Below are 27,721 nucleotides of genomic sequence, written 5' to 3'. Positions count from 1 at the left end.
CATAGTTTCGAATCCAAGACGCTTGGGTAAACATTTTGTAGTTGCCTTACACAAATTTAATCTCGAACGGATTACGATTTAGATTTGCAAGTCTTACTTGATAGGCCGGTGTCGCATGCAATTATGTCCTCTATACAATACTATCCGGAGGACATTATTGCATATGCATAATGTTCGCCGGACGGTTTTGCATATGCAATCGTGTCCGCCCGGACGCTGCTGCATAATGCAATTGTGTCCACCCGGACACATTTGCATATGCAGTTGTGTCCGCCCCGTGCAAAACCGTCCTTGCAGTAAATTAAACGCCCTTGGTCGACGGAACACTTCGCAATTTTTTTTATATATAAGCTATTAAAGTGCGTGTCATGTGGGAAATGTTCGGCCGTTGGGTATTCGATGCAATCATAAAATACGTGAATATTCATGCTGCATCAGGTTCAGTGCATGCACGCTCGCTTACATGTCCGCCGGACGATTTTTGCATAGCCCAGGACACGATTGCATATACAAAAGTTTCCGGAGCGGACAGTCTTGCATGGCGGACACAATTGCATATGACACCGGCCTATGATTCTCTACGTGATGTTCGCTTGAAATTGAAGTACTGAGAGCGCCCTCTGTTGAAGAATTACACCATGCAAGAATCTCGTGAATCGCAGAGGCGGCATTGCGTTTGAACCAAGACCAACTGGCCTCTTTTAAAAAAAAACCATAGATACATTATTTTTTATATATATCGCCGAACATCCGGAGCGATGACCCCATCAGGAAGAATAATATACAAGGAAGCGTTACAAAAACAAGTGCGCTTTGAAATTTAGGGTCCAAACTTTTATGCAAAACTACGTTACTTTGAAGTGAGATATTTCTCAAATAGCTTTATACTACAAAAAGCTGCTTTGAGCCTCTGGCCAAAGATTGTTTTCCCAATTACTTTAAAGGCAGTGGACACTATTGGTAATTGTCAAAGACTAGCCTTCACAGTTGGTGTATCTCAACCTATGCATAAAATAACAAACCTGTGAAGATTTGAGCTCAATCGGTCATCGAACTTGCGAGATAATAATGAAAGACAAAAACACCCTTGTCACACACACGAAGTTGTGTGGGTTTAGATGGTTGATTTCGAGACCTCAATTTCTAAATTTGAGGTCTCGAAATCAAATTCGTGGAAAATTACTTCTTTTTCAAAAACTATGGCACTTCAGAGGGAGTCGTTTCTCACAATGTTTTATACCATCAACCTCTTCCCATTACAAGTAAGGATTTATGCTAATAATTATTGTGAGTAATTACCAATACTGTCCACTGCCTTTAAGTGATTACCAAATTATTAAAATAGGTTCAATCCTAATTAGTGCTGCCCCAGAAGGTTCAGAGGAGTCAGTCGACGTCAAATGAGTATGGTAATTGGCTATCGGGAAAAACACTAAGCATACATGGTAATATAAAAAAAGACAGTTATTGCAAATTTTGATTGTGTGTCATTTTTGCCTGAGAATAAAATATGAATATTGCAATCATTTTCTCGTGACCCAGATGGCCGATCGATCTCAAACATATTTAGGTTTGTCAGTTTATTAATAATAATGGTGGATTCATCGAGCTAGTGGATGGATAACATATAAAGTGTTTACACTGCCAGCAACTGCTTTGTTAGCAAAGAACCAATTTTGTACTGTTCCTTCAAAGTATGACAATTTTTTGGGACACTCTGTCAGTGAGATAATCGGGCATTGATTAAAGCTTGATTAGATATATTTCGTACACATGATCCCCCAAAAATACAAAGCCAGGCATTCAAAGGAAACTTTCAGAGTGACAGTTTGAAAAAATCAACAATTTTTACAAAATTTAATGTAAAACAATAATTAATTGTGGTTTATTGTTTGACTGCTCAAGCCTGCGTATAGTGCCCCGCCCCCGCCACACCTCTTCGAAGGCCCGACTGTCCTGATTACGTCCCTTGGTGGCGCTATACTCTTCATCGTTTATTCACGTTCCGCACGTCGACAACCGACGAAAATGGGTCTTGCATCTCGATTTGCCACAAATATCTTCTGCAAAAATGCATCATTTAAGGGACCATTTGTGTCTCTTAAGATGCAGAGTAGGCCCTGTTCGATGGCAGTTATTGCAGACGTGAGGAGTAAGATAGAGCAGAAGAGGCAGCAAGCAATTGAAGGAGGTGGTCTGAGAAGGATCGAAGCTCAACACAAACGGGTAGGTAATGAGAAAGGGGAGGGCGGGGTATGTGTGTTGTGAGGGGAGGGGGGTACCTGCAATTTTAAAATCAAGTGTGCGAAAGTTTCGGTACTCTGCCACCACTTTTTCATTCGTTATGAAATAAAATAGTATTATTATAATCCTAATTTGATAAAAATCAAATGAGATATTCCTTGACCTTGTAACTTGTTGTAAAAGAAATAGTTAACAACGAACAACACAAAATAATTACAAATTCCGGAAAAGTTTCCGTACAGCGCCACCACTTTTCATTTGATATGAAATAATACAGTATCTAATTTACCTCAATGAGATATCCCTTTTTGTAAATAATGAGTGAAAAAGTGGTGGCGCCATACGGAAAGTTATCCCAAATTCCAAATACATTCAACCCAGGAAAAAATTCCCATTGAGTCCCATTGATATTTTGAATGGGATTCAATGGGATCCCATTGTTTCAATGGGATTCAATGGGATCCCCTGTGGATCCCATTAGATCCGGTTGAATATGTCCCAAATTCCACCCCAATCCCATTGTATCCCATTAATCCCATTCAAATTTTCAATGGGATCCCATTAAATCCCATTGATTTTTTTCAATGGGAATTTTTTCCTGGGAAGGTCAAGGAAAGTGGGGACTGCTGGCAGGATAAGGAATCGGAAAGGCTACCATTAACATTTTCTTAGGGGAAAGTAAAAGATGGTGATTGTTCATTCAATCAAAATCAGTCTTTTTACATTTAATGCTTTTTAATTGTCTACTGTTACTCTCCAGGGGAAGTTAACGGCCCGTGAGCGAGTCAATCTACTCGTTGATCCAGAGAGTTTTGTGGAGTTTGACATGTTTGCCGAGCATCGATGTACCGACTTTGGAATGGATGCTGATAACAAAAAGGTTTGTGAGAAACTTCAAAAATGTTCCTACAACAATGCTCAGAATACCACTTGCTAAAATAGGAATATAGTTATGAATGATATGGCAACTGCAGTATTATAAAGGGTTTTGCATCTTTGTTTATTTTCCTAAACAGGTAAACGGAACTTGTGATTTTCTATAATCAGCACACTTGTAAAAGAAGCAGATGTTAACAGATGCTTTTTATTACCCCACTGTCATTTCGTTTAACCCTTTAAACAAAATTTAAAACAACTTTGAACATTTTGTATGGGTTAAAGTTAAAGCCATTGGACCCTTTCGGTACAGGGAAAAAAAAAAAAGTTCACAGATTTACAAATAATTTACATGGTTTACAGAAGGTGATGGTGAAAGACTTCTCTTGAAATATTAGTCCATGAAATGCTTTACTTTTTGAGAAAACGGTAAAACAATATAAATTCTCGTTAGCGTGAATTACGGATTTGTTATAAACACATGTCATGACACGGCGAAACACGCGAAAACAGGAGTGGGTTTTCCCGTTATTTGCTCGCGACTCCGATGACCGATTGAGCCTAAATTTTCACAGGTTTGTTATTTTATATATAAGTTGTGATACACGAAGTGGACTTGGACAATACTGTTTACCGAAAGTGTACAATGGCTTTAACCAGTTAAATGTCCCAACCCTACTACGATACAATTTATAAAAGTTTAATTGTGTGGAGTTATAGAGTAAGATTATATTGAGAGATTTAAAAATTGTTTTGTCTTGTCTTTAGTTTCCAGGTGACGGGGTCATAACTGGACATGGTTTGATCCACGGTAGAGTTGCATATATTTTTAGCCAGGTAAGAGCAACATTGTATTAACATTTTAACCAGTTACCACTGGGGTGTTCTTTCTGGTCTTTTAGCGAAACTGCCGAATTAATTTTACCGCTGGCTCGAAGAAACCATATCTTAACGAAGCCAAGAAAACAAAGCTTCTGTTTGAAGCACCAGGATTTGTTTTTTCTCTTTCATGATACCATATTCACTCACCTTTGACAGGTCCTCTGGTATTTTAACTAAGGCCGTGTCCGACACGACGACTTCGGCTACAGCTACGTCTAGATCATCGCGTCTACCAGTGTTGAAGAATAGGCAGACGCGCGCGATCTAGCCGTAGCTGTAGCCAAATCGCCGTTTCGGACACGGCCTAACACTTGGCCAGCGGACCATGCTGGTTAATCCAGAGGACACAGGTTCGAATCCCTCTCTAGTAAATATGTCTTTGTTCGACCCAAAGTTTTTCTAAAAACACAAACTTCATTTCTTTCTTTCCTTCAGGACTTCACAGTTCATGGTGGTAGCTTGTCCAGTGCTCATGCCCGTAAGATTTGCAAGATCATGGACCAAGCCATGGAGGTCGGAGCTCCTGTCATTGGGTTGAACGACTCGGGAGGAGCTCGGATCCAGGAAGGGGTGGAGTCTCTAGCTGGGTACGCCGATATCTTCCAGGTATGGATCTTGAATCTTGAGTCTTGAGTCTTAATTGTTATACTCTCTCTAAAGCATTGCAGCTGTCCTGGAGAGAGTGGGTTGCAAAATCTATTTGTGCTCTGTGCTTGTGCTGTCAAGATTGTGCTTATAAGATGATGATTTTTGGCGAGCTGCTTTAGCTGTATGCGAGCCTATGTAATACCGATTTTGTCCGTCCGTCCGTCTGTCCATCCGTCTGTCCGTCCGTCCGGCCGTCCACACTCAGTGGAAATGTTAAAGTTTTTGGTTTAAGTTTCAGTCTTTGAGTTGAGTTGTTTTTGGTATGTACAAGCCCAACTGAGATTGCTATATATACTTGTCAGTCATTTTTTGTAGTTTTTAGCTATATTTTCCAATAATGTTGAAGTTTTTGGAATAAGAAAATGTTAAAGTTTTTGGAATAAAAAAAAATGTTAAAGTTTTTGGAATACAAAAAATGTTAAAAAAAAATTTCAGGCTCAAAGTCAAACATTGACATCTGGATTTTAAAGAAACAAACTGAAACTTAAATCTTAAAGTTTTGAAATAATTTGTTTAAACAAAAACCAATCTCGCTGTCACTGGTTCCAGTTGAAATTGCATTGTGTTATGCTTTTAACAGAGGAATGTGATGTCATCTGGAGTCGTTCCTCAAATCTCACTCATCATGGGACCATGTGCTGGTGAGTAGTCCTTGCTGTAAATGTTTTCGTCTTGTAGGCTTAGCCCCCTTACCAATAGTGGTGTTTAAAGCTGTCTTGGGCAAATTTGCATAGCAGACAAAAAAAGATTTTTATTGGTTTGCGGTCACATCGTGTATCTACTTGCTGGTAGATTATGTTCTTTTGAGAACTTGTCTTGCTTTATATTCTGCTACCGCAGAGAAGATTTATGGAATTTGGGAGACTTCTCAGTTCTGAAAAGTACTGTTCTGATTTTTAACTACTACCGAGACAGGAGGTAGAAAAATCGGCTGAGACTACTACTTTGGCTTTAGCAAGGGGACTTCTTGTTGTTTACCTCTCTAGCCGAGTAAGTAGTTTATTTTTGAAATTATTTTTAAGAATCTTTTTGATGTCTTTTCACTTTGAGGTGGCGCTGTTTACTCCCCGGCATTGACTGACTTCACTTTCATGGTTAAGGTATGATCAGGTTTTGTCGCTCAATTATTGGGACTTGATTTTTGCTAAATGGATCATTTAGATGAAACATCGGTGTGTATGGGTAAAAACCAAAATGAATATTCCTTATCCCTGATGCAATTTAACCATTTATTAGATAAACCTCTTCTTTTTTTTTTTGCAGGATACCTCATTCCTCTTCATAACAGGACCAGAGGTCGTTAAGGTAAGCAACTATGTGTTAAACCAAAAAAATTAGCAACCCTTTGTCTTTGATCCAATGGCATCTCCTACCTCTACTCCCATCCCACTCCCACCCTCCCCCGCTTTAATTGTGATTTTGTTACCTAAGACATTTTCTGAGCGATGTTGTCTTGTTTTATATTTGTGACAAGTATTAAGCCACAATGATTACAATTAATTGCTGGAATTCTTCTTTCTCTCGTAGGCAGTCACTCAGGAGGATGTTACATATGAGCAGCTCGGTGGGGCCAAGACGCATACATCAATATCAGGTAAGAAGTGGGATAAGCTTGCACAGTTCCTTATGATTACCCGGTTCCAAATTGAGAACTGGACCCGCAGGTTTCATTTACAAACAGCTCTGTAGAGCTCATTTAACATCAAAGTATTGATGCGCTTTGCATCCCTCTAGTGCCCTCGTCATTGTGCCAATAACAATCCTGTAATCTTTCTCAGCTCCCTTGGGGGGAAAAAACCCAAGGCTGACATGGCACTCCAGTGGCTTTTTCAAACACAATATCAACCTCTAACTTCGCAGGTACCCATTTATACCCCTGGGTGAAATCATGCTCTATCCTTTAAAGAACAACAAATTAGAACAAACAAAACCACTTTAAATATTGATCTTTCTTGCAGGTGTCGCCCACGGTGCCTTTGAGAATGACATCGATGCTCTGTTGAAACTCCGCCAGTTGTACAACTTCCTCCCTCTCAGTAACCTAGACCCCGCCCCTCTCATGTCTTGCGATGATCCAAGGTAAGGTCATCAAACTTTCTGATGAAGTTCAAACTTTGTGGTGACCTGTAGCAAAGCAGTTAGTAGACTGGTACCCTGTGTGTCCGCAAGGATAAAGACAGGTACTTGCTTTTCAGAACCAGTGATTTCATCGGATAAACATGCAGTGATGTAAGCTTTCCATATATTAGTTTTGATTGGTTGGAGGCTATGTGAGTGTAGCTGACAAACACCACCTCGGACCAATCAAAACGCAGCTCTGGAGAGCTTACTTCTGATCGTCTGCATGCAGTGAGCACTGTATACATAGATTTGACTCAATATTCTTCTAGCTACGGCTAAATTTCTGATCATCGTACTTGAAGTATAGTTCATCCTTAGCAATAGTCGTACACTTAGCTGTAGCCGCATGTATGGCAATGGCAATATCGTCCAAGACAATTTTATCATTTTGATCTTGTTTGATTTCTACAGTGACCGGTTGGTTCCTGTTTTGGATAACATCGTACCACCAGAAACCAACAAACCATATGACATTCTGGATGTAGTACGTGCTGTAAGTTCATCAGGTTTTCTTTCAAAGTTTTTAATTTGTATATAAGGAGCAAATGTGAATATTGGCCCAACATACATTAATGAGGTTAATGAACTAAATGAAGATTATAATCAGACTGAAGGCTCTACAAAGAAGAACTCTTATTGTACGATTGATGTCACTTCATGAGAACATAGAAAGATTGTACATTTGCGATAATGGATGGTGCTTTCGGAATACATAAAATAGATCATACATGTATGACCTTGGCACTGAAAGATTTACGTATGGGGGAAGGGGGAAGCTAGGCTGATATGCTTATCGTATACAGTGCTAACACACATCGGTGTATGGGTAAAAAGAAAAAAACACCAAAATTATCGAATATGGTTAGTTTCTGTTTTGTAAAAACCTTTCTTAAATATGCCAGATTTGAAACAGGTTTAATAGACTCAAGCAATTCAATTCAATTCAATTCACTTTATTATCCACGATGGGAAATTCATTTCGACCTTTTAAACAACAATTTTACAAAATTTACACAAGATTATTTAAAATATTATATAAAACAAAACAAAAAACATTACAGCCACAAAAGTCTATAGAAATATATATTATATATATATACTTATATATATATACAACAGCACTGCAAAAGACCATTATTGATATCCTTTCTTTCAAAGTGGTTTTAAAGTCATTATTGTGATGATTGAGCTTTCTGTGCAGTATTCTCACTTGTTAATGAGTCAATCTTTTGTTGTACCTTCTTCAGGTTGTTGACAATCGTGAGTTCTTTGAGATTATGCCAGCGCACGCAAAGAATATCATCATCGGCTTTGCACGGATGGGTGGTAGAACTGTAGGCATTGTGGGTAATCAGCCAAAGGTCGCATCAGGTCAGTGGTCTTTGTGAACGGTTATTTTCTTTTTCATTCAATTTTTTTTGAAATTTTGTTTTTAAATGTCACACTTCGAAGCTAATGCAAAGTGAAAGATACCTGGCTGCTCTTAATCTTGTTTCTTAAAATTGTCATTTTGTTTATAAATGATTGTTTTCATGTATTTTTAACTCTTTGTAATTTGTCTACTGTTATAATCATCAATTTTTTTATTTTATAAATTATTGCTTTCTTGTATTTTTAACTCTTTGTAGTTTGTCTACCATTATAATCATCTATTAAGATTTTTTTTTTTTTAATATATAAATTTATAAATTATTGTTTTCTTGCATTTTCTTTTAAATACTTTAATCAAAAATACTTTTAAAATACTTAAAACTTTATATATTTTAAACTCTTTATAACTCTATATATTTTGTCTATTTTAACTCTTTTTTTAGTTGGCTGCAATTCAGCCTTTAGCTGCGATGGTCTTTGTTTTCATTAAACCATTTTAAATAAAATAACACAAATCTTGTCCCAATCTAATCCTCTTCCCCAGGTTGTCTTGATATTAATTCCTCCGTTAAAGGAGCGAGATTTGTCCGTTTCTGCGATGCGTTCAACATCCCTCTGGTCACATTTGTTGATGTGCCAGGTTTCCTACCTGGGACTGCACAGGAGTACGGTGGAATAATCCGACATGGAGCTAAGCTTCTTTATGCTTACGCTGAGGCTACGGTACCTAAGATAACAGTCATCACTAGAAAGGTACAACTTGAACTCAAGTCCATCTTAGAATGGATTATGTGTTTGCTTGTTTGTTTGTTTGTTTGTTTGTTTGTTTGTTTGTTTGTTTGTTTGTTTGTTTGTTTGTTTGTTTGTTTGTTTGTTTAAATGATCTTCCCATCAAGGGAACTTGGCAAACTCCAACAAAGGGATATAAACACCAAGCTGGCAACAGCCAATTTCCTCATACAAACATTGGTTTAATGTTTGTGATTATGAATTACACAAATAAAAAAGTTGTGGTTCAGTAACTAGCCGCCAATATTTATTCTAGTCATTGTGAAGTTAGCAGTTAGCTGGGGGATTCGAACCCACAACCTTGTGATTGCAAGTCCTGCAGTCTAACCACTGGTGACATAACACATTGTTATGATAAGCTTTTTCTTGCCTAATGTTGCCTTTAATAATTAATCTGTGTTCAATTTCTGCTTTTTTATTTTGTTACTTGGACTTCAAGTTTTGCTCTATACACTCATACCCATTTCCTCCTCTCCCATCCCTGGCCCCTTACTCCTGGTTTTTAAATAATTTTTAATTTCAGTCTGTTTATTTATACATTAGACATCCTGTTACCTATCCTAATGAATTATTAGTTCGCTCTCATGTAATGTATGTCCGTATGATTATTTCATATTTTGTGGCCGAATAAATAATAATAATTAATAATAATAAATAATCCGGTTTATAATGGCTGTGTTAATTCAACCTGTCATAAAACAATAATGAGTGCTGTGAGAGGTGCCTATTATTTATTTGACCTTTATGATAGTAGCCGATTCTAGGAGGCCATTGCACTGTTGGCTACCGAGTCTCAACATACCATTCTGATTCTTGATTTATTTCTAGGCATACGGCGGAGCTTACGATGTTATGAGCTCAAAGCATCTAAGAGGTGATATTAATTATGCATGGCCCAGCGCTGAAGTGGCTGTAATGGGAGCTGCTGTAAGTAATACATCTATTCTCTTTGATGTGATGTTTACCTTTTGCCCTTACACTGTAGTGTATTAAGCACTGTATACTTAGTACTTTCCTGAGTTCTGTTAAACAAAATTTAAATTCATTAAACTCAAGGTGGGATTTGAGCCGATGCCATTTGCCATGCTAGAGGAGGGCCCAATTTCATGAGGCTCTGCTTACCACCGAATCCTGCGAGCACCATTCTCTGCTTGCACGTCAAGCGCTGAATTTCTGCGCTAGCTGTGTAAGCATAGAGTGCCTAGTAACTTGGAGTACGTACGCGCACAAGACCAAGTTCCCTGCTGACCCGTAAAAATTTTGATTTGCGTAGCACAGAATTCCCTGCTTCCGCAAGCGCTGATTCTTTGCTTACAGTAAGCAGAGCGACGAATTTGGCCGAGATGTCTTACCACTAGACTACCAAGCTAGCCCCGGTCGAGAAGTGGTGTTGTTCAAGTAGACATCAACAAAATTAGATGAATGTAACCACCTTAATAATGGAATTCAACAATAACAACATCAAAAGCTGGCACTCTTTGATACTAACATTATGATTTGTGTTTTGGTCATCAGGGTGCAGTACAGATCATCTTCAAAGGACACGATGATGTCATTGAGAGAGAGCGAGAGTATGTTGAGAAGTTTGCTAATCCATTCCCAGCAGCCACCAGAGGTAAGAGTCAACCTTCTCTGTTTCTTAACAGATCCTTTCGGGTTGCACAGCACAGTGCATGGTCTAGCAGTTAAGTGCACCGGACCCAAGCTCTGGTGTTTCTGATAAACAGAGTGTGGGTTCCAGTCCCGGTCATGACACTTGTTTTCTTGAGCAAGACATAAGACCATTACTGCTTCATAGGTTTAGTGTGTTTAGTGATGCATGTAAAAAAACTTTGTTACACTTATTGCTAAGAGAAGAGGTTTGCCCTGGTGTTTCTGGCAACCCTCAGAAATAACAGATTCATGCATGAATCGTTTCTCAGATTCAAATGTTGGGGGTGAACAATTTTCTAAACCATATTACTTCGAAGGAATCCTTTACTTAAAATAGTCCTCACTATCAACAGCTGCGGTGTTTCTCACCAAGTAACTTTTTACTGGTCATTAGTTTTGAGTAGATCCATCTTTGACCCTACCTTTAAGGTATGAGTTGCATTCTCAACAAGTAAATATTTACGATAATTAAATTGTGAGTATTTACCAGTCTTTAAAGTCGACTTATTAATTAAATCTCACTGTTTTTTTATTTAGGTTTTGTGGATGACATCATTGAGCCACAGACAACGAGGAAAAGGATATGCAGAGATTTGAACCTCCTAGCCAGCAAGAAACAGAGCAATCCTCCAAAGAAACACGCAAACATGCCTCTGTGATCGGACATTATCGACAAGTCTCTGCAATAACCAGGAAGAGTGTGATGTAAAAGTATAAGGTATGCCAACTTCTAAAACCCATTGGCTCTATATGGTATAGGAACTAAAAGCCAACGACTGGTGCACTATAAATGCCAACTTTTGCAGTAATTTTCAGAGCAATCCTGCCAAGAAACATGTAAACATGCCTCTGTGATCGGACATTATCGACAAGTCTCTGCAATAACCAGAAAGAGTGTGATGTAAAAGTACAAGGTATGCCAACTTATATTAACACAATGGCTTTATATGGTAAAGGAACTTAAAGCCAACTGCAGGTGCGCTATAAATGTAAAAATTTGTAGTGTTTTTTAGAGTAATCCTCCCAAGAAACATCGGACATTATCAAACAAGTCTCTACAATAGCCAGAAAGAGTGTGATGTAAATGTACAAAAAAGGTAAATAAAACACATTGGCTTTATATGGTATAAGCCAATGACTGGTGCACTATAAATGCCAACTTTTGCAGTAATTTTCAGAGCAATCCTCCCAAGAAACATGTAAACATGCCTCTGTGATCGGACATTATCGACAAGTCTCTGCAATAACCAGAAAGAGTGTGATGTAAAAGTATAAGGTATGCCAACTTCTAAAACCCATTGGCTTTATATGGTATAGGAACTAAAAGCCAACGACTGGTGCACTATAAATGCCAACTTTTGCAGTGATTTTCAGAGCAATCCTCCCAAGAAACATGTAAACATGCCTCTGTGATCGGACATTATCAAACAAGTCTCTGCAATAACCAGAAAGAGTAGATGTACAAAAAAGGTATGCCAAAACATTGGCTTTATATGGTATAGGTGCTTAAAGCCAACTACACTGATGAGTTGCGAGTTATAAATGTAAACTTTTGCAGTGGATTGTGGCTGCAGAAACGCAGGCTCAATGTTAGTGGACTGAGAAACCTACATTTTTATGCCATGATCTTCTGAGCGTTATATTTTTTAAAGACGTTTCTATTTATTAAGACTAATTCGAGAAGTCAACTAGGGTTGAATCGTCAGGTCGTTCTACTATTTTCTGTACGTTTTTTATTTGGGTGGTGATCACAAATGGTGACCACCTTTAAATCTTTCGAGGTCCAAATTTGATAAACTGAAATGGGAAAAGTGTAATTTGCTCTCACAAATTGAGAATAATATTTAACAAATTCTGGGGCAATTTCAGTGGTTTAGAAATCCAGTTTGAGAATTTTTTTTAATGATTTACAAAACTATGGGATGCAACTATTTTTTCTCTAGCTTTTGAAGGGTTCAGGCAGGAATGCAAAATAAAACCTGAAGGTTGTGGGTTCGAATCCTACCCGATTCAATCGCCTGTGATTTTTGTTCATAGAGCTCAGGAAAGTACTGATTAAAACCAAAATTAATATTCTCTATCTCCGATACAAGTTTCCATCTATTAAGTGACACATGAGTTTATGTTACATGAATGATAAATATTATGTAAAGAAAATATTTGATCTAAATAGGAGGGACTTTGAGTCAAGGAAATTGTTGTGTAGATAAATTGTGAGGATGTAAAAATAAACAAAAGACAATTAACACACTTCAGTATTTCTCTTTCCAGATATAAATATTTATTTTGCAAACTTGTTTTGTTTTTATTTTATAAAATACTGCCTTACTGTATGTCAGTCAAACACCTTTCAAAACATACATCCTTCTCTTCATTCCGTTTGACACAATGTGTCTAATAACCTCTTATTATCTTCGGCGCTTTTAAGTCCTAACAGTTTTAAAGAGCGACTCGCACCACTTAAAGGCACCAAACTAAATTAAATTTGCACCAGAATAAAAACTATCAGTGGCTAGAGTCACCAGTTGCTTACTTTGTTTGTTTACATTGGGTGCGTTCGATTAGCTTCCCTGGGTCGACCCCAGTCTGCCCCTTGTGTGTCGAATAGCTTTGACGTCATTCCAGGGGCTCACCCAGGTCAGCCCCCAGTGCTTGGGGAACGGGTCACTTGGGCTGGCCCGAGGTGCATGACGTCACCGCGAGAGGGCGAGTGTGATCGTTTGATTAGCTCTTGTCACCCAGGGGCCAACATGGGGAAGCTAATCGATTGCATCCACTATGAGTCAAGTGATTTTAGTCGCCGATTGTATCTATTGCATGATTAAGTAAATAAACTCGTTGTGGCTTCAATCACAACCATAGTGACAAGCAAATTATGGGTAGATATCAGTTTAAATCAAATAAATACTTCAAAATGGTTTTAAATACAGTGCAAAGATTTTAAAAAACAATGATTATTTTATATAAGACACAACAAATAAATGTTAAAGAGACATTTATTTTTAATTTTAAGTGCATATCATTTTTTGGTAAACTGTGTTTCAAACAATTTAATAGAACTGCGTAAGCACAAACAGTACTTTTAGCTCAGCACAAAACAAAATTTGCTTACCAGATTAACGATTAAGGTCACCAGCCAAAATACCAGTCTACTAGTTTTGTGCTAACTTTTGCTGAGCAGAAAAAAAGTTGAGCACAAATTTTTGCTTTTGAAGGCAGCTGTATGAAATTGGGCCATGGACAGCCATAAAAGCTGATTTTAGTTTTTTTAAATCCAACATGGCTGCCACATGTCAAAGGTCATCCACCTTAGTGCTTAACTTTTAATCTGAATAAATAGACATAAAACTTTCCTCATGTAGAGAACAAATAGTTTACAAAGCTAGAACAAAACAGAATTACTGTGAGTTGCCTAGGAATCTAGGTAACAAATTAAATGTACACAAACTTTGGAACGTAAAAGTGAGAAAACAAAGTCAATGAAAATGACAAATTTACTTGATACATTCTTATTCATCACTTAATTTATACAAGTTTGCTGTGCGTTCCGAAGCCATAAATAACTTTGCGTTGAAGCCTTTGACTTCATGCTTTACTCATCTTCCAGAAAAAAAGCTAGAGACTAGTAACTGATGCATTGGTGTATTGTGATTTACAAAACAAATTTCTTTCTCCAGTTAAAAAAAAGTCTGGAAAGTTCTTTTGTTATAGTGTTAGAAGTAAGGGGCCATACTTTGGTAATGACCCCTCAGTTATTTTGGGAAATTTGAAATTTGAAAGGGTTACTCGTTATAAAGATGTTGGTATAAGCATCTTGCGGAATTATTTTGTCTGAAATACCCCTAAAAAAATCAATAAAAACATTTGAATCTTAGAAACGATTCTAAATGCATGAATGGTTTCTCAGATTAATGAGGGTTGGTATCCATTTGGGAATTCAGCGACCTGAGATGCGGTTGGTACCGTCTGTCACCTCACTATTAAACGTGGATGGATTCAATGCTCTTTTGCAAAAAAATGTGACAGTTTTTTGCTGTTTTCTTAAAGGCAGTGGACACTATTGGTAATTTCACAAAATAATTATTAGCATAAAACCTTTCTTTGTGACAAGTAATGGGGAGAGGTTGATGGTATAAAACATTATGAGAAACGGCTCCCTCTGAAGTGATGTCGTTTTCGAGAAAGAAGTAATTTTCCACGAATTTGATTTCGAGACCTCAATCTAGAATTTGAGGTCTCAAAATCAACTATCTAAACGCACACAACTTCGTGTGACAAGGGTGTTTCTTTTCTTTCATTATTATCCCGCAAGTTCGATGACCGATTGAGCTCAAATTTTCACAGGTTTGTTATTTCATACATATGTTGAAATACACCAACTGTGAAGGCTAGTCTTTGACAATTACCAATAGTGTCCACTCTCTTTAACAAGTAGACACTGTATAAACTTTTACATGTGACTTGTACTCTGTTTTGATAATTTTGACTGATAATAAATCAGCATTTACATTGAAAAACAAAACCAAAACCAATCAATGACCCTACCTTTAACATCTCTGATCCATGATATTTCTTAATATACAGAATTTAAATTTACATTAAGAAACATGCTCCTCAAATCGTGCAAAAAAGTTCAAAATTTGAGTTGACTTTTAAACAGTTAACAAAATTCCTAAAATTTTCGGAATACATGAAGAGTTGAACCCTGCGAGGTGGCTACATGTACTAGCACATCTATCCTGAATAATAATTTCTCATGCATTCACTAAATAATTTTTAAATACTACAAACCTTCACATTTTCTTTTAAGAACATCTCCGCTTTCACACACATATCTTAAAACTACCTGCAGCTTTTCCATTTCAATATACAATCTACAAGAATATACAGTGGGAGATCTAACAAAAACATTCTTTCTCTTGATATAAAAATCATCTTCATTACAACCTTTTCCCGATAAATCTTTCTTTCATATTTCCTCTCTTTTATATTATTTTATACAACATTTCAAGTGATATTTAATTTCCGAATAAACACAAGCTTAATATTTTTATTACATCATAATTTGCTCCCAGTTCTTTTTAAACGTGTGCCTCAGTAAAGCCTGGGGGACGAATCCTTATTTTTTTTGTTTTTTTGAAGTGACATTATGTTCAGGAATGAATTACTCATTAAAATAGTTCCAAGAATGAACAAATCACAGTTCTGTGCGCTTTATTTTTGTAAAATAAAAATAACAAGCAATCTCCAAAACAGCAATTTGAAAATTAGTTTCAACTTAAACACATAATTTATTTCTGTTGACCAGCGACGAAATCATAAAACATGGTTTATGGAATAAAAAAAGTAAGCATGAATATTTTTAAAAAGGTCTTTTTGAACTAAATCTTTGGTAAAAAAAACACACTTAAGATACTCTATTGGTAAACAGGGTGATGTTTAGCATACTCTGTTTTTGAACAAAGGAACATTACAACAACAGGAATAAATTATAGTTATTAATACAATCGTAATTATAAAAAAAAAACTATAAGCCTACAGTATCGGTAACATTTCAGAAACCAACCACAATGTTTACAGTAATAAATTATGGTTTTTGATACGTTCACATTTAAAGGAACTCAATACCGCATAAGTTACCTTGTATTAATTTCAGAAAGCAATGCAAAATGCTCTTTTTATGTTAAATTCTGAATACTGTTGATTTTTTGTTAACAAGCCTGTTCACACTCATTGCATTTTCACTGCATAGACAATAAGTGATTCATACTTTAATTTGAAAATTTAAAGGGTGGCTGCAGTGTTTGTTTTTTAAATATTTTTTATTATTTTTAATGTGCAAGTATTTTAAAAGTGGTTTTCAAGAGATTAGGGGAACCCACCCCACCCCTATAAGGGAGCCTTCACGTGACGTCATGTCAGGAACCCGAGCCGTCGGCCCCCTGGCTGTGTGCATATAGAGACGTGTGCACTGTAGGCCTGGTACCTGGTACCTGGTGGGCGCGTGTAGTTAGGGACCAGACTCTTTTTGCCGACGATATGTTTAACTTCCCGACGTGACGTCGATGGAAGGGGGCGGTAACAATCCACAAAAGGGGGGGCATGACTTATTCGCTAATTACGCAAGTGAGATATGTCGGGGAAAAAACGAAAGAAGTAAATGACAGCAAAATTAACTGTTTTATTTTAATTCACTGCAGCATCCCTTTAAACCTGTTTTCAAAACGCCAAATTCAATTCCGAGGAAATAGTTACCCCAGAGAATTCACCATGTTTTTTTTTTTTCTGAGTACAATTCTTAGATCAATGGGTTCGCCTGGTAGTTTGCTGACACTAGTTTCCCCCAAGTCTCAAGATATTCTGAGGATCAATTACTAGCCAACCTCACCCTATTTGTTCATTGTACGAATGCCTCAAGGGAATAAATTAAGTTTATACAAGGTCTTCTAAAAGTAATTTTGTTTAAAGTATGCATTTGCATTGCATGGCACTTGTTTAATGCTTTCTACCCTGGAATGCACACAACAACGACTTATTTATTTACTGGCATCATTAATCAGAGATTGAACATTCTTATTTCAATTTGGAATCACGTCGCATAAACATCGTTGAATCAAAAATAAGTAGCTTTTAAGGAAAGGTTTCGTGCTCTTGCAAGATTTTTCTTGAAGCAAAATCTATCAGGGGATTTAAGATAAAGGAATGCATTAAAGAACCTATCAAAGATAAAAAAAAGAAAAGATTTTTACTGTTCAAGTTACTTTCACAAAATAAAAAATCCCAAGAGATTGACGGTTAAAAGAATATGTAACGGTAGTTTTACTTACGGTTACAAACGTGGCAAGAAGCTGATCTCAAAGGACAACATTCCAAAAGGAAACCTCAATAATAAAAAACGATCCGTAAATGATGTTTTTTCTGTGTCCAAATATTATCCGAAGGATGCACCATTAGAGTTCTACATTCGGATGTCAAGCGAGCAATTTGAAATTGCAAACATCTATGTTACCTGGAAAAAATAAGATGTTTATTTTTGCTGTTAAAAATGGTTTTATTCTGGTCAGGTCATAATTATTATATATTTCTGGTAATGAAACAAAGATGCCTCATTATAGAACTTAATCACTGTAGCTCTTAAGACTGAGGAAACCTTTAAATAAGGATGCTTACGATGTGAACCAGAAACACTGGGGTTAACCCCTACTCTTCCATGATAAGTGTTCTTGGTTCTATTAAGTGCACTACCACTCCTAGTATATGGGACCTATGCCATAAGCCCGGTTCATACTTCCTGCGAATGCGAAGCGAATTTGATGTGAATTTGACGTCACAACCCTCCTTTCGCAGCGATATTCGCAAGTGAGTTGAACAAAGTTGAACTGCTGCGAATAATTCGTTGCGAATTTGTGAGGTCAACATTCGCATTCGCAGGTATGAACCGGGCTTTAATGTGCCATCAAAAGGAAAAAGTAATTATGGTAAAGTATCTTGCTCAAAGACACAAGTGCCACGACCAATACTCGAAACCACACTCTGCTGAACAGAAACACCAGAGCAAAAGTCCGGTGCTCTTAACAGCTCAAACATGATCAAACCAATGCAGGCCTGTACTGGAACTACAACTGGAACATTTCAAAGGGCACCAATGCCAAGTGGCCTAGAAGCATTTGCAAGTATCAGAGCTAAAAAGTGACAATTTTGGAATATTACATCAAAAAGCCTTTTTTACAATCACAACTTTTTCTTCAACGAACATCTAAGTTGCTTGACTTACTCAGGAGTTGTATGTTGATCTCAGACATCAGCTGCGTTCGGAGCGTAGGGCGGAGGTCTATTTCGAGGTGCTGGGATAGGTCTGATGTCTTGTGGACTAACGTTCTGTAGAGGGCCTACTGCAACGACGGGCTGGTAGGCAGATTGCGTCATCTGGTAGGCAGGACGAGATGGGGTACTCTGTGGAGTGGGAATGTAATTTCGTGGTATCTGGGCAACCTGAAAGAAACAAATAATTATTATTAAATTTTAATTATTTCATAGATGTTATTAACATATCTGACAGAAATGTTCTCAAATAAAAAAATTAAGAGTGATGGCCAACTGTAAACCTTCCCTTCAATGTTTAAAACAAAGAATACAAATAGGAAAAATTTGACAGATCATCATAAAACTTTCTTGAAGAATAATGTGGTCTTTAACAAAATTTCAGACCATTCAACCCCATAGTCGGAACATCCAAGAAGGAAATGACTAACAACTTATTGTCTTTGCCTTTGCCAACAGATACCCCCTCTTTTATTCTGCCTCCCTCTTTCCACCTTTGATCTTGTCCTTTGTATTTCCAACCTCATGTGATCAAACCAGTCCCTTCCCCCTTGACTCATTGTCACCCTTGCTCTTCTGAGTGCTTTCTGCCCCTCTCTCTATTTATGTATTTCCTCTTGACTGCTAATGTTACACCAGCATACCTGTTAATGTGTGTTTTGTGTCATTTAGCCTTTGAGAAAGACTACTAGGTTCAAATCATGAGACCACAAACTATTTGTCTTTTGCATGTAACAAAACTTATGAAGGTTGGGAAAGTAGAGCATTTTGCTCTACCAGCCAGGCTCCTAGTGGATGATACCCATGCCTACATCCTAACAGACTGTGAAGGGGGTAACCCTGTTTCATCCCCAGGAGTATGTGGCTCCTAGTGGATGATACCCATGCCTACATCCTAACAGACTGTGAAGGGGATAACCCTGTTTCATCCCCAGGAGTATGTGGCTCCTAGTGGATGATACCCATGCATACATCCTAACAGACTGTGAAGGGGATAACCCTGTTTCATCCCCAGGAGTATGTGGCTCCTAGTGGATGATACCCATGCATACATCCTAACAGACTGTGAAGGGGATAACCCCGTTTCAGCCCCAGGAGTAGGTGGCTCCTAGTGGATTGATACCCATGCATACATCCTAACAGACTGTGAAGGGGATAACCTTGTTTCATCCCCAGGAGTATGTGGCTCCTAGTGGATGATACCCATGCCTACATCCTAACAGACTGTGAAGGGGATAACCTTGTTCAGCCCCAGGAGTAGGTGGCTCCTAGTGGATGATACCCATGCCTACATCCTTACAGACTGTGAAGGGGGTAACCCTGTTTCAGCCCTAGGAGTAGGTGGCTCCTAGTGGATGATACCCATGCCTACATCCTAACAGACTGTGAAGGGGATAACCCTGTTTCATCCCCAGGAGTATGTGGCTCCTAGTGGATGATACCCATGCCTACTTCCTTACAGACTGTGAAGGGGATAACCCTGTTTCAGCCCTAGGAGTAGGTGGCTCCTAGTGGATGATACCCATGCCTACATCCTTACAGACTGTGAAGGGGGTAACCCTGTTTCAGCCCTAGGAGTAGGTGGCTCCTAGTGGATGATACCCTTGCCTACATCCTTACAGACTGTGAAGGGGGTAACCCTGTTTCAGCCCTAGGAGTAGGTGGCTCCTAGTGGATGATACCCATGCCTACATCCTTACAGACTGTGAAAGGGGTAACCTTGTTCAGCCCCAGGAGTATGTGGCAACGTGCCCCTGGTGAAAGTTGGCCGTCCGGCCTTTTGATGTTAGGCGATTTCCTGCAATCATTAACAACAAAAAACTCTAATACTTACTAGGTTTTTGTAGCCACTGACTAACGCCCCAACCACCACGCCATGTAAGAGAGCCAATGAAAGAAACGACACCGACGTCCAAAGAAGATTAATGTATGACCCGCTGATGACATCACAGGAATTCACTCCAGAGAAATAGGATGGAATCTCTGAAAGACTGGAATAAAACATCAATAACTTCTTATTTTTAAAAATCAATAAACAAATTTTTTAACAATTAATATTTTCTATATTTAATAGTCAATAAATTCTTACTTCTTTTAATCAATAACTTCTAATTTTTAAGAATCGATAACTTTCTCACTTAATCAATAGCACCATTCTTGAAAAGCAGACTTTACATTATTGTTTTGTGGTGCTTCTTTCTAAATTAGTTTTTAGAGTACAAGAATCGATTTAAATGAAGGGTTGAACAACGACAAATTGACGAGAGTGGGATGACTGTGTCAGCGCTCGACTGACTTGGTAGAAAGGTTGGGAGGAGGGGGTGTGGTATCGGAGGGGTGGGGTGGTGTCTTACCCAACGGACTGAAAGGCGCAGTTGGCTTCTCTCTGTGTCGTCACATAGCAACAGTAGCACGTACTGAGCATGCTCACTGACCTTTCACATCCAGCTGTGACCTGACAGTTTGCTAATCCAGAACTGGAATGATTGCACTTTGAGATGTTTACTCTCTGTTCAGATCACCAGAAAAACAAAACAAGTCAAGAATCAAAATTGAATTTCAAATAAATTTCAGCCTTCAAGAAAGACTTTGCTTGGGTCAAAACGTCAGGCCATCAATTTTTGTTTTCATTTATACCATTGGTCCTTCTGGTAAAGAAGTACAGCAGCTTTGAATAGCAATGCACATTGAACAACATTTCAGTTTGAAATTTTATGGAGTAGCCACCAGTCTATAACCCTATTTCTACCAAAAGCTTTGATGCATTGAGGTATTAGTGTACATTTGATTGGCGGTAACCCCATGAGTGTGTCTACATGCCGTTCTAACGGTAGTAGTACTGTGGTAGTACTCAAGAACAAAATCTACTTGGCAAGTAGACACACACATGGCGTTACTGCAAACCAAATATATATACCAAAAGAATGGCGTGTCTTTCCTGATCGATTCTTACCGAGACTGCAGAAGCAGTTACCCCATCAATAATTGCACCAATAAACGCCAGGAAGATTCCAATAACCAGAAAAGCAGTACCCGCCGCCATCCAGCAACGCCCTTCTTGTTTGTTGTAGACTCCGACTAACGACAGTAAGGCGCCAAGAAGAAGCTGTGGATTAGAACAAGATCAATTAGATGGGAATGAATGGGGGTGAGGATTTTACTCAGTCTTGATTCAACTGAAGTGATAGCAAAGGTAGACTTTGGAGGCGATACGTGGATCCCAGGTAATAGAAAAGGACTATTGAGAGCTCTCTGTCATCAAAAAGCCTCCCATTATAAAGAGAATGTAATGGGAGGGTGTAATTTAAATGAAAATGGTAGATAAAATAAATTTAAAAATCCCCAATAAAGGAAGTTTCATAAATTTCATGTTTCCACAAACCAACTTAAGGTTAGGATGCTCCTAAGGCAACTCGGCAATCTTTATTTCGACACTGAATATTTTAGCTGGTACTCACCCCTCCGGCTGCCCACCATGACCCTGCGTTTATATTGTGCACCATCTGATATGTTGTAGCTCCTATTGCTAACTCAATGATGGACAGTAGAATCAGAATAATACAGCAGACTGCCGCTATTTTACGTCGCTTCTTGGCTTCTGTACAAAATAAAACAAGTAGACTCATGAGGCACTTTTTCCTACGGATAGAGCTTGACATCGTGGCCCAGAATGCCATAAGCCATTTTGAGATTTGGGGTTTCTCAAATTTTAACTGAGCTTCAAAAAAATTATACATCTAATTCAATTAAGCTTACAAACCTGTGTGCATTTTGTCCATAATACTCCTTTTATCACTGAAGGGCTCCAGCTCGCTCTATAAATAATAAATAAAAATATATTAGTTTTACAACTCTGAATATTGTGCATTTGAAATACATGTAGTCCACAATGTTATAACTCCAAAATTTGCATTGGTGGACCAGTTGCATTCATTCATCCATTCAGTCGATGCGGAGCATCGAATGATAACCCTCCAAACACGTTGGTCCTCCATTGCTCTACGCAGCTCTTCCCGTCGTAGGCCAGAGTCTCGGCACAAGGTGTCCATAAAGTTGGTTTGTGCATGGTCTGCCACAGGAACATGAGCGACCCGAGTAGGGGGCTAAAGCACCAGCCTGCTAACTGCCAGCTCAGTATGTCTGAGACAGTGACCAGTTGCATAAAGATGGTTTTCAGTTCCTTTCTGGTTGTATGCCTTATGTAGTTGTGTGGCTTTCCAAGTATCCCCAGACTTACCGGTCACAGTGATAGTGTTCCTGGGTTTTATTATCAAGAAGATTAATAAGAAAAATAAGCTAGCGAAAACTTACACTTTTCTCAAAACTTAAATAAATAAATTAGTTTTAAAAATAAAATTCAGGCCTTTTATGTTTAACAGGCTAGGCAACGAAGGCAAATGCTTCCATACCCCTGGTCATTGCCTTGGGTGCCCTTGAAATGCTCCAGTTGAAATCTACAATTTCTTCATAGGGTGTCCTTTACCAAGGAGAAAATGCCTTGGTGCCCTTGCCCTTTCAAAAATGAAGCATTTAGGCCTGGGCATTCTATCCCTTTAATCATCCCTACCATCAAGAAGAGGCAAGTGGTTTCTTAAAAGAGACAACCTAACAATTGTCTACTTGTATTTCATGTCTTGAACTGCGGTGGTATTTTACTTTCATGTGGTGGTTTGAAATCATGTTTTTATATCCATATCATAACTGTCCTATCTGCCAGGGTACTTCCTGCCACTTTGTTTTGGTTTGAGTTGTGGTTTTATGACAACCATCTCAATTTATTGTAAGGAACAAAGATAAAAAAAAACCATACGCGCTCTGTATCTATAGACATGTACAGTAGTTCAACTAGGGGACACTTGGCCGAGTCATCGACCAACCAAGCTGAATCATAAAAGTTCCACCAGTAAAAAAAAAGGGTGTCAAAATTAGCTCATGATTATTTAAAAGATATTTGATTAGTATAATATAAACATACTTTTGTACACAGAGATGTGGTGAATTGCTATGTTGCTGTTCTATAATTATTAATTTTTCTAAAGAATCTCCTTCTTGGCACCCCGTAACAAAGAAAAACGTTGTGGTTACAGGTACCTTTGTTCCCTTGTGTAAAAGTCCCCACAGCTCTGTATGGTGTTCCAGCAATTATACCATGCCTGATATGTGGCAGCTGGTGTCCCCACCCCCCCCCCCCCCCAATACAAAAAACAACACCCAAACACATATGTACTTTAATACAGACGTACACTACCCCCCTTTAAAAAAAAAAAACAACAAGCAGAAGAAACAAAAACAACAACAACAACAATAATAACAGCGACTACAACAACAACAACAACAACAACAACAACAACAACCACGAAAACAACTACAACAACGACAACCACAACAACATCAATAACAATTCCTCTAAAGAATTTCTGGAGATCCCTGAATACAAAACAGACACAACAATAAAAGGGGGGGGGGGGTATTGTACACCACACCACATATCAATCACCAAAGCATGGAGGTGATTCCCATACACTGTACACTGATCTTTCTGATGCGGTCATAAAACCAAGATCTCACAGGGACTGTATCCTGTGGTTAATTTCAATAATAGTTAGTATTTTTTTTACATCGTGACAAAAATTGGACGCTGGCCATTTTCAAAGTAATCTGTGCATAATGCATAATATTTTTTTCTGGACTGCTTTGTTTTGTTTGTTTGTGTTGGAGGGCAACCCAACAAAAGATTTACTCTAAATCCACTTCAGGCGGAGCTAATTTCCCAGACAAACTGTTCCAGACAGGTCTGAACTAGTTTTAGCTTACAAACAATTTTTCAAATTTTTTATGCACTTGTAATTATTTCGAGAATAAAAAGTAAACCAGTCAGTGACTGACATTAAGTTTTATTTTGCCTCTAATGCAAAGTGACTGAGTTTTGTTTGACACAATTTGGGTAAACAGAAACAACAACAGATAGGCATAATATATATATATTTTTAATAACAATTGTAACAACTATAAAGGTACTTGAATGGAGGTAACGGCCAGAGGGGTATACATGTAACATCCTAAGTATTGTTTGAAGCTTTGCATGGTGTGGAGAAATTAAGGAGAAACTTAAACTTGCAGGTGCAACCATACGTGTAAATCTCTTAGGGTGAGTGTTGGCTCTGAAAAGAGCTGGTTGGGTCTCCGAAACCGTCTCTTTTCAGAGCAAACAATTCTTTATTCGGAGACCAAACTGGCTCTATTCAGAGCCAACACTCACCCTAAGAGATTTACACATGGTTGTACCTGCAAGTTCACTATTTATTTATAGTTACTCCTTATGTAACCATCCTGTTGTGTGGAGTACCCAGACTGCCATCAGTCATAACTTTTACTAATTGCATGTGAAAATGCATAATAAATATAACATACCATTCCGAGGTCAACTAATAAAAATATACAGAAAAAAAAGAAGCATTAGGCCTTTTTTGTGTGGGGGTTGAAATAAATCCATATTTATTACTGCATAATGGACACTAAATGACGAGCTAACTGGTCCCATTGGCTTGTCACTGAACATCAGTTACATGTGACAAACTCTGATTATCACGCAGTTATTACACACTCATTCACATAATACTGTCAACAACTCAGAATACAATGGCTTTCCATCTACTCAAGTACATCCTTGATCATTTCTAAGTTGTTGGTCACAGATTGAGTGCTTATCTGGCAAGCGGCCAAGACGGCAAAATCCACTGTGCAATTCCTCTCGTCTTAAAACATGATATCTCAGGGTTTTTCTTGGTTTCAGTATTTGTTTTTTTGGAATCTCCTTGAGCCTTTCAATTTTATTTGAAGAATAAAAGCAATCACCAAAAGGAGACAGGACTAGTCCATACTGTGTCAAAATTTGATTTTTGTATTTTTAGTGATGTATCTAGGGTCTGTAATGTGAACCTCTTGAACTGTAACATCTAAGAGGTTCCAGGTCTAGATTAAAGGAAACCCAGGTCTCCAATTTCATTGAGCTGCTTCTCAGCAGGAAATGTTGCTTAACAATTGCCTGCTAAGCAGAAATAAGCAGGACACCAATCACAAGTTATACATGTGACGTGGCAGTTTGGCTGGTAGGCAAAATTTGTTTTTTTTTTGCTCAAAGCAGCTAAGAAGTTGGGCCAATGCCAGCAAACCATTGTTCAGTGACTTTCACATTCATCGAACCTCATCGCCGAGTCTCATGCATTGGAAATCCAGCTGTTCATATTTAGGCCTATTTTTGGTGAGTTTCTATTATCTGTTGGGCTTAGAGCTTTTTTTTAAGCACAAAAACTAAAGCTCTTTAGTTTTTGTTCTTAAAAAAAAAGCTCTATAAAATTAGGCCTGCAGCTGTCTGTTTTTTGTTCCATGTTTATTCATGCAAAATGCAAACCTTTGATCTTGTTTATAGGCCTATTGTATACAAAATAAAATCACTGACCCAGAACCATAGTTCATTGTTTTAGGCTTTATAGACATACACTCCATTGTAAACAACCAGCTCATTACAAATGTAAACAAACTATTATCTAAAACAGGCACTATGGTTCTGCCTGATTGCTTGGCATGTGTTGTGCTATATCTTGGTGACCCTTCTGTGTTTGTTTTGGATGTTTTGTTTGGAAACAATGATCTTGGCTGCTAATAAACCAAGGCAGGCAATGGCATTGTAGTTTGCATGCTGGTACACTATTTATCACTGGCTGCATAACAAGGGCTTGCCCTGTGGGATTGACATTGTACAATTCATGCTTCATCTCTGGTTACATCTACAGGTTGATTCTACAGCATTGAAAACATGGTTGCATTTGAGCATCCTTGCTGGATTTGAGTAAGTTGGACTTGAAGAGATGACGAATTGTCGTGGATGAGTAGGGGTTAGCCAAAGGGGGCTGGGGATTGTCCTCCCCCCCCCCCCCAAACAAGTTTCCAGTGGGTTGGTGATGGGGGAGGTGGGTGATGGGGGAGGGGGGAGATGTTCTCACAAAGAGAAAAGAGGGAAATGCGCATTATATGTATAGTCTAATGTAGTGAATGATCACAATCGGGATCACTATCCCCACCTCCTCTGCAGTGTCCCCTTCCAAAATAAAAGCATGACCCCAACAACTCACAAACCCATTCCCCCTGGGCCTCTGCTTTTAAAATTTGTAGGTTTCCTGGTTCAAGCTATATGTAACTCTCTGCCCTTCAAGTGTTTTTATCAATGACAAATTAGTATGGATTGTTTCTGCTGGGAGAGCCTTGTGATCACAGACCACACTGATTAAAATTATACACGCTCGCTCAAACACCAATATTGGTACATTGGCACAAGAATATATCGCAATATGCAAATTTATTGATCCATGACCGTAATTTGACCTCATCCAATTATGAAAATTTGTCAATTCGGATAGATTAACCTTCTCCTTGAAGAAAGTGATTTATGCTGGTAATGTAAATAAAATTGCATCGTTGCGAATGTGGTACTATGAGTTCAAGCCATTTCTGATTGTTCTAGCTCCTAAAATTGTGCTATTTTGACATAATTCGTTAATCTGCTCGTTAAACTTTGCTTGAAGATAAATTCAAACAAGCGTGCTTGATAACTTCTTGCATTCATTGTCATACATGTACAATATAACCTATGGTTGGATAGCAGTTTGCAACAGCTAAAATTCTATTTTCCCAATATTAAAACAAAACAACTCAACACAATGAGTAAACAACAATTATCAAAACAACACAATCAAACTGTGACTAAACTATCAATGAGTATCATCTTATAATATTCTTATTCTTCTTATTAATTAATTCTAATTAATCTGTCAAATTAATCTGTCTAATTAATCTGTAGTGTTAGATGTTCATGTTCATTAAAAGACTGCAGTTTTGACATTTTGTTTTGTTTCGTTTGTTTTGGGTTTTTGGTACTACAAAACAAAACAAATCTCGACAATATGCAGTCTTTCAATTCATATGAAAATCAACGTGCTAAATCAAAACAATCACAACATTTGCAGCAAAACACGTCATCACAATTCACCTTCAGACAAAAGCTGAAAAGTCAACATTTTCTTACCTTGAATTGAAAGACAGGCCCTTTCCCTTCAACACGGACAAGATGACTGCTTGTGAAGTCCGTTTGTGAACAAAGACCTAAAACCTGTTCTGGTTCGACACAAAGCGCACTGCCATATGATCATCAGCTGTTATTATTGATGTTGTTTTTTTGTTGTGTGTAGAAAACGAGATCCTGGATATAAATGTCAACAATGTTGGGTCAGAGGGAACTCCAATTATACTCTGACCAATC

At 38.0% G+C, this 27,721-nt stretch overlaps 2 protein-coding genes across 2 annotated transcripts; one reads left to right on the top strand and one right to left on the bottom strand.

Annotated features, from left to right (window-relative positions):
* Positions 1 to 1,991: 1,991 nt before the first annotated feature.
* On the top strand, positions 1,992 to 15,183 carry LOC139944871 (propionyl-CoA carboxylase beta chain, mitochondrial-like). Its single transcript, XM_071942019.1, has 15 exons — positions 1,992 to 2,226; positions 3,005 to 3,124; positions 3,889 to 3,957; positions 4,438 to 4,608; positions 5,231 to 5,291; positions 5,701 to 5,750; positions 5,914 to 5,955; positions 6,178 to 6,244; positions 6,609 to 6,729; positions 7,183 to 7,264; positions 8,019 to 8,142; positions 8,687 to 8,895; positions 9,760 to 9,858; positions 10,447 to 10,546; positions 11,122 to 15,183. Exons 1-15 carry the CDS (start codon positions 2,029 to 2,031, stop codon positions 11,241 to 11,243), a joined length of 1,635 nt encoding a protein of 544 aa, XP_071798120.1. The 5' UTR covers positions 1,992 to 2,028; the 3' UTR covers positions 11,244 to 15,183.
* Positions 15,184 to 15,322: 139 nt separating this feature from the next.
* LOC139944873 (transmembrane protein 255B-like) lies at positions 15,323 to 27,649 on the bottom strand. The gene is made up of 8 exons (XM_071942020.1): positions 27,488 to 27,649; positions 22,166 to 22,220; positions 21,864 to 22,003; positions 21,359 to 21,511; positions 20,760 to 20,914; positions 20,240 to 20,396; positions 18,359 to 18,576; positions 15,323 to 17,593 (listed from the first exon to the last, which is right to left on the bottom strand). The coding sequence occupies exons 2-7, from the start codon at positions 22,182 to 22,184 to the stop codon at positions 18,379 to 18,381; spliced, it is 822 nt and encodes a 273-aa protein (XP_071798121.1). The 5' UTR covers positions 22,185 to 22,220; positions 27,488 to 27,649; the 3' UTR covers positions 15,323 to 17,593; positions 18,359 to 18,378.
* Between the last annotated feature and the right edge of the window lie 72 nt (positions 27,650 to 27,721).

This window comes from Asterias amurensis, chromosome 12 (genome assembly GCF_032118995.1).
Source record: "Asterias amurensis chromosome 12, ASM3211899v1".
Taxonomy (NCBI): Eukaryota; Metazoa; Echinodermata; class Asteroidea; order Forcipulatida; family Asteriidae; genus Asterias; species Asterias amurensis.
The sequence above is the reverse complement of the archived record's forward strand: the minus strand, read 5'-3'. Positions and strand labels throughout refer to the sequence as shown.

What these genes read in the sequence shown, in the direction of transcription:
- LOC139944873 (XM_071942020.1), bottom strand. An exon ending in TAACTGCTTCTGCAGTCTCG is followed by an intron (nt 20,915 to 21,358) that starts GTAAGAATCGAT and finishes TGATCTGAACAG; the next exon opens with AGAGTAAACATCTCAAAGTG. An exon ending in TCAGTGGCTACAAAAACCTA is followed by an intron (nt 18,577 to 20,239) that starts GTAAGTATTAGA and finishes TGTTTCTTTCAG; the next exon opens with GTTGCCCAGATACCACGAAA.
- LOC139944871 (XM_071942019.1), top strand. Translation starts at nt 2,029, where the DNA reads ATGGGTCTTGCATCTCGATTTGCCACAAATATCTTCTGCAAAAATGCA. An exon ending in GACGCATACATCAATATCAG is followed by an intron (nt 6,245 to 6,608) that starts GTAAGAAGTGGG and finishes TCTTTCTTGCAG; the next exon opens with GTGTCGCCCACGGTGCCTTT. An exon ending in ATGTCTTGCGATGATCCAAG is followed by an intron (nt 6,730 to 7,182) that starts GTAAGGTCATCA and finishes TGATTTCTACAG; the next exon opens with TGACCGGTTGGTTCCTGTTT.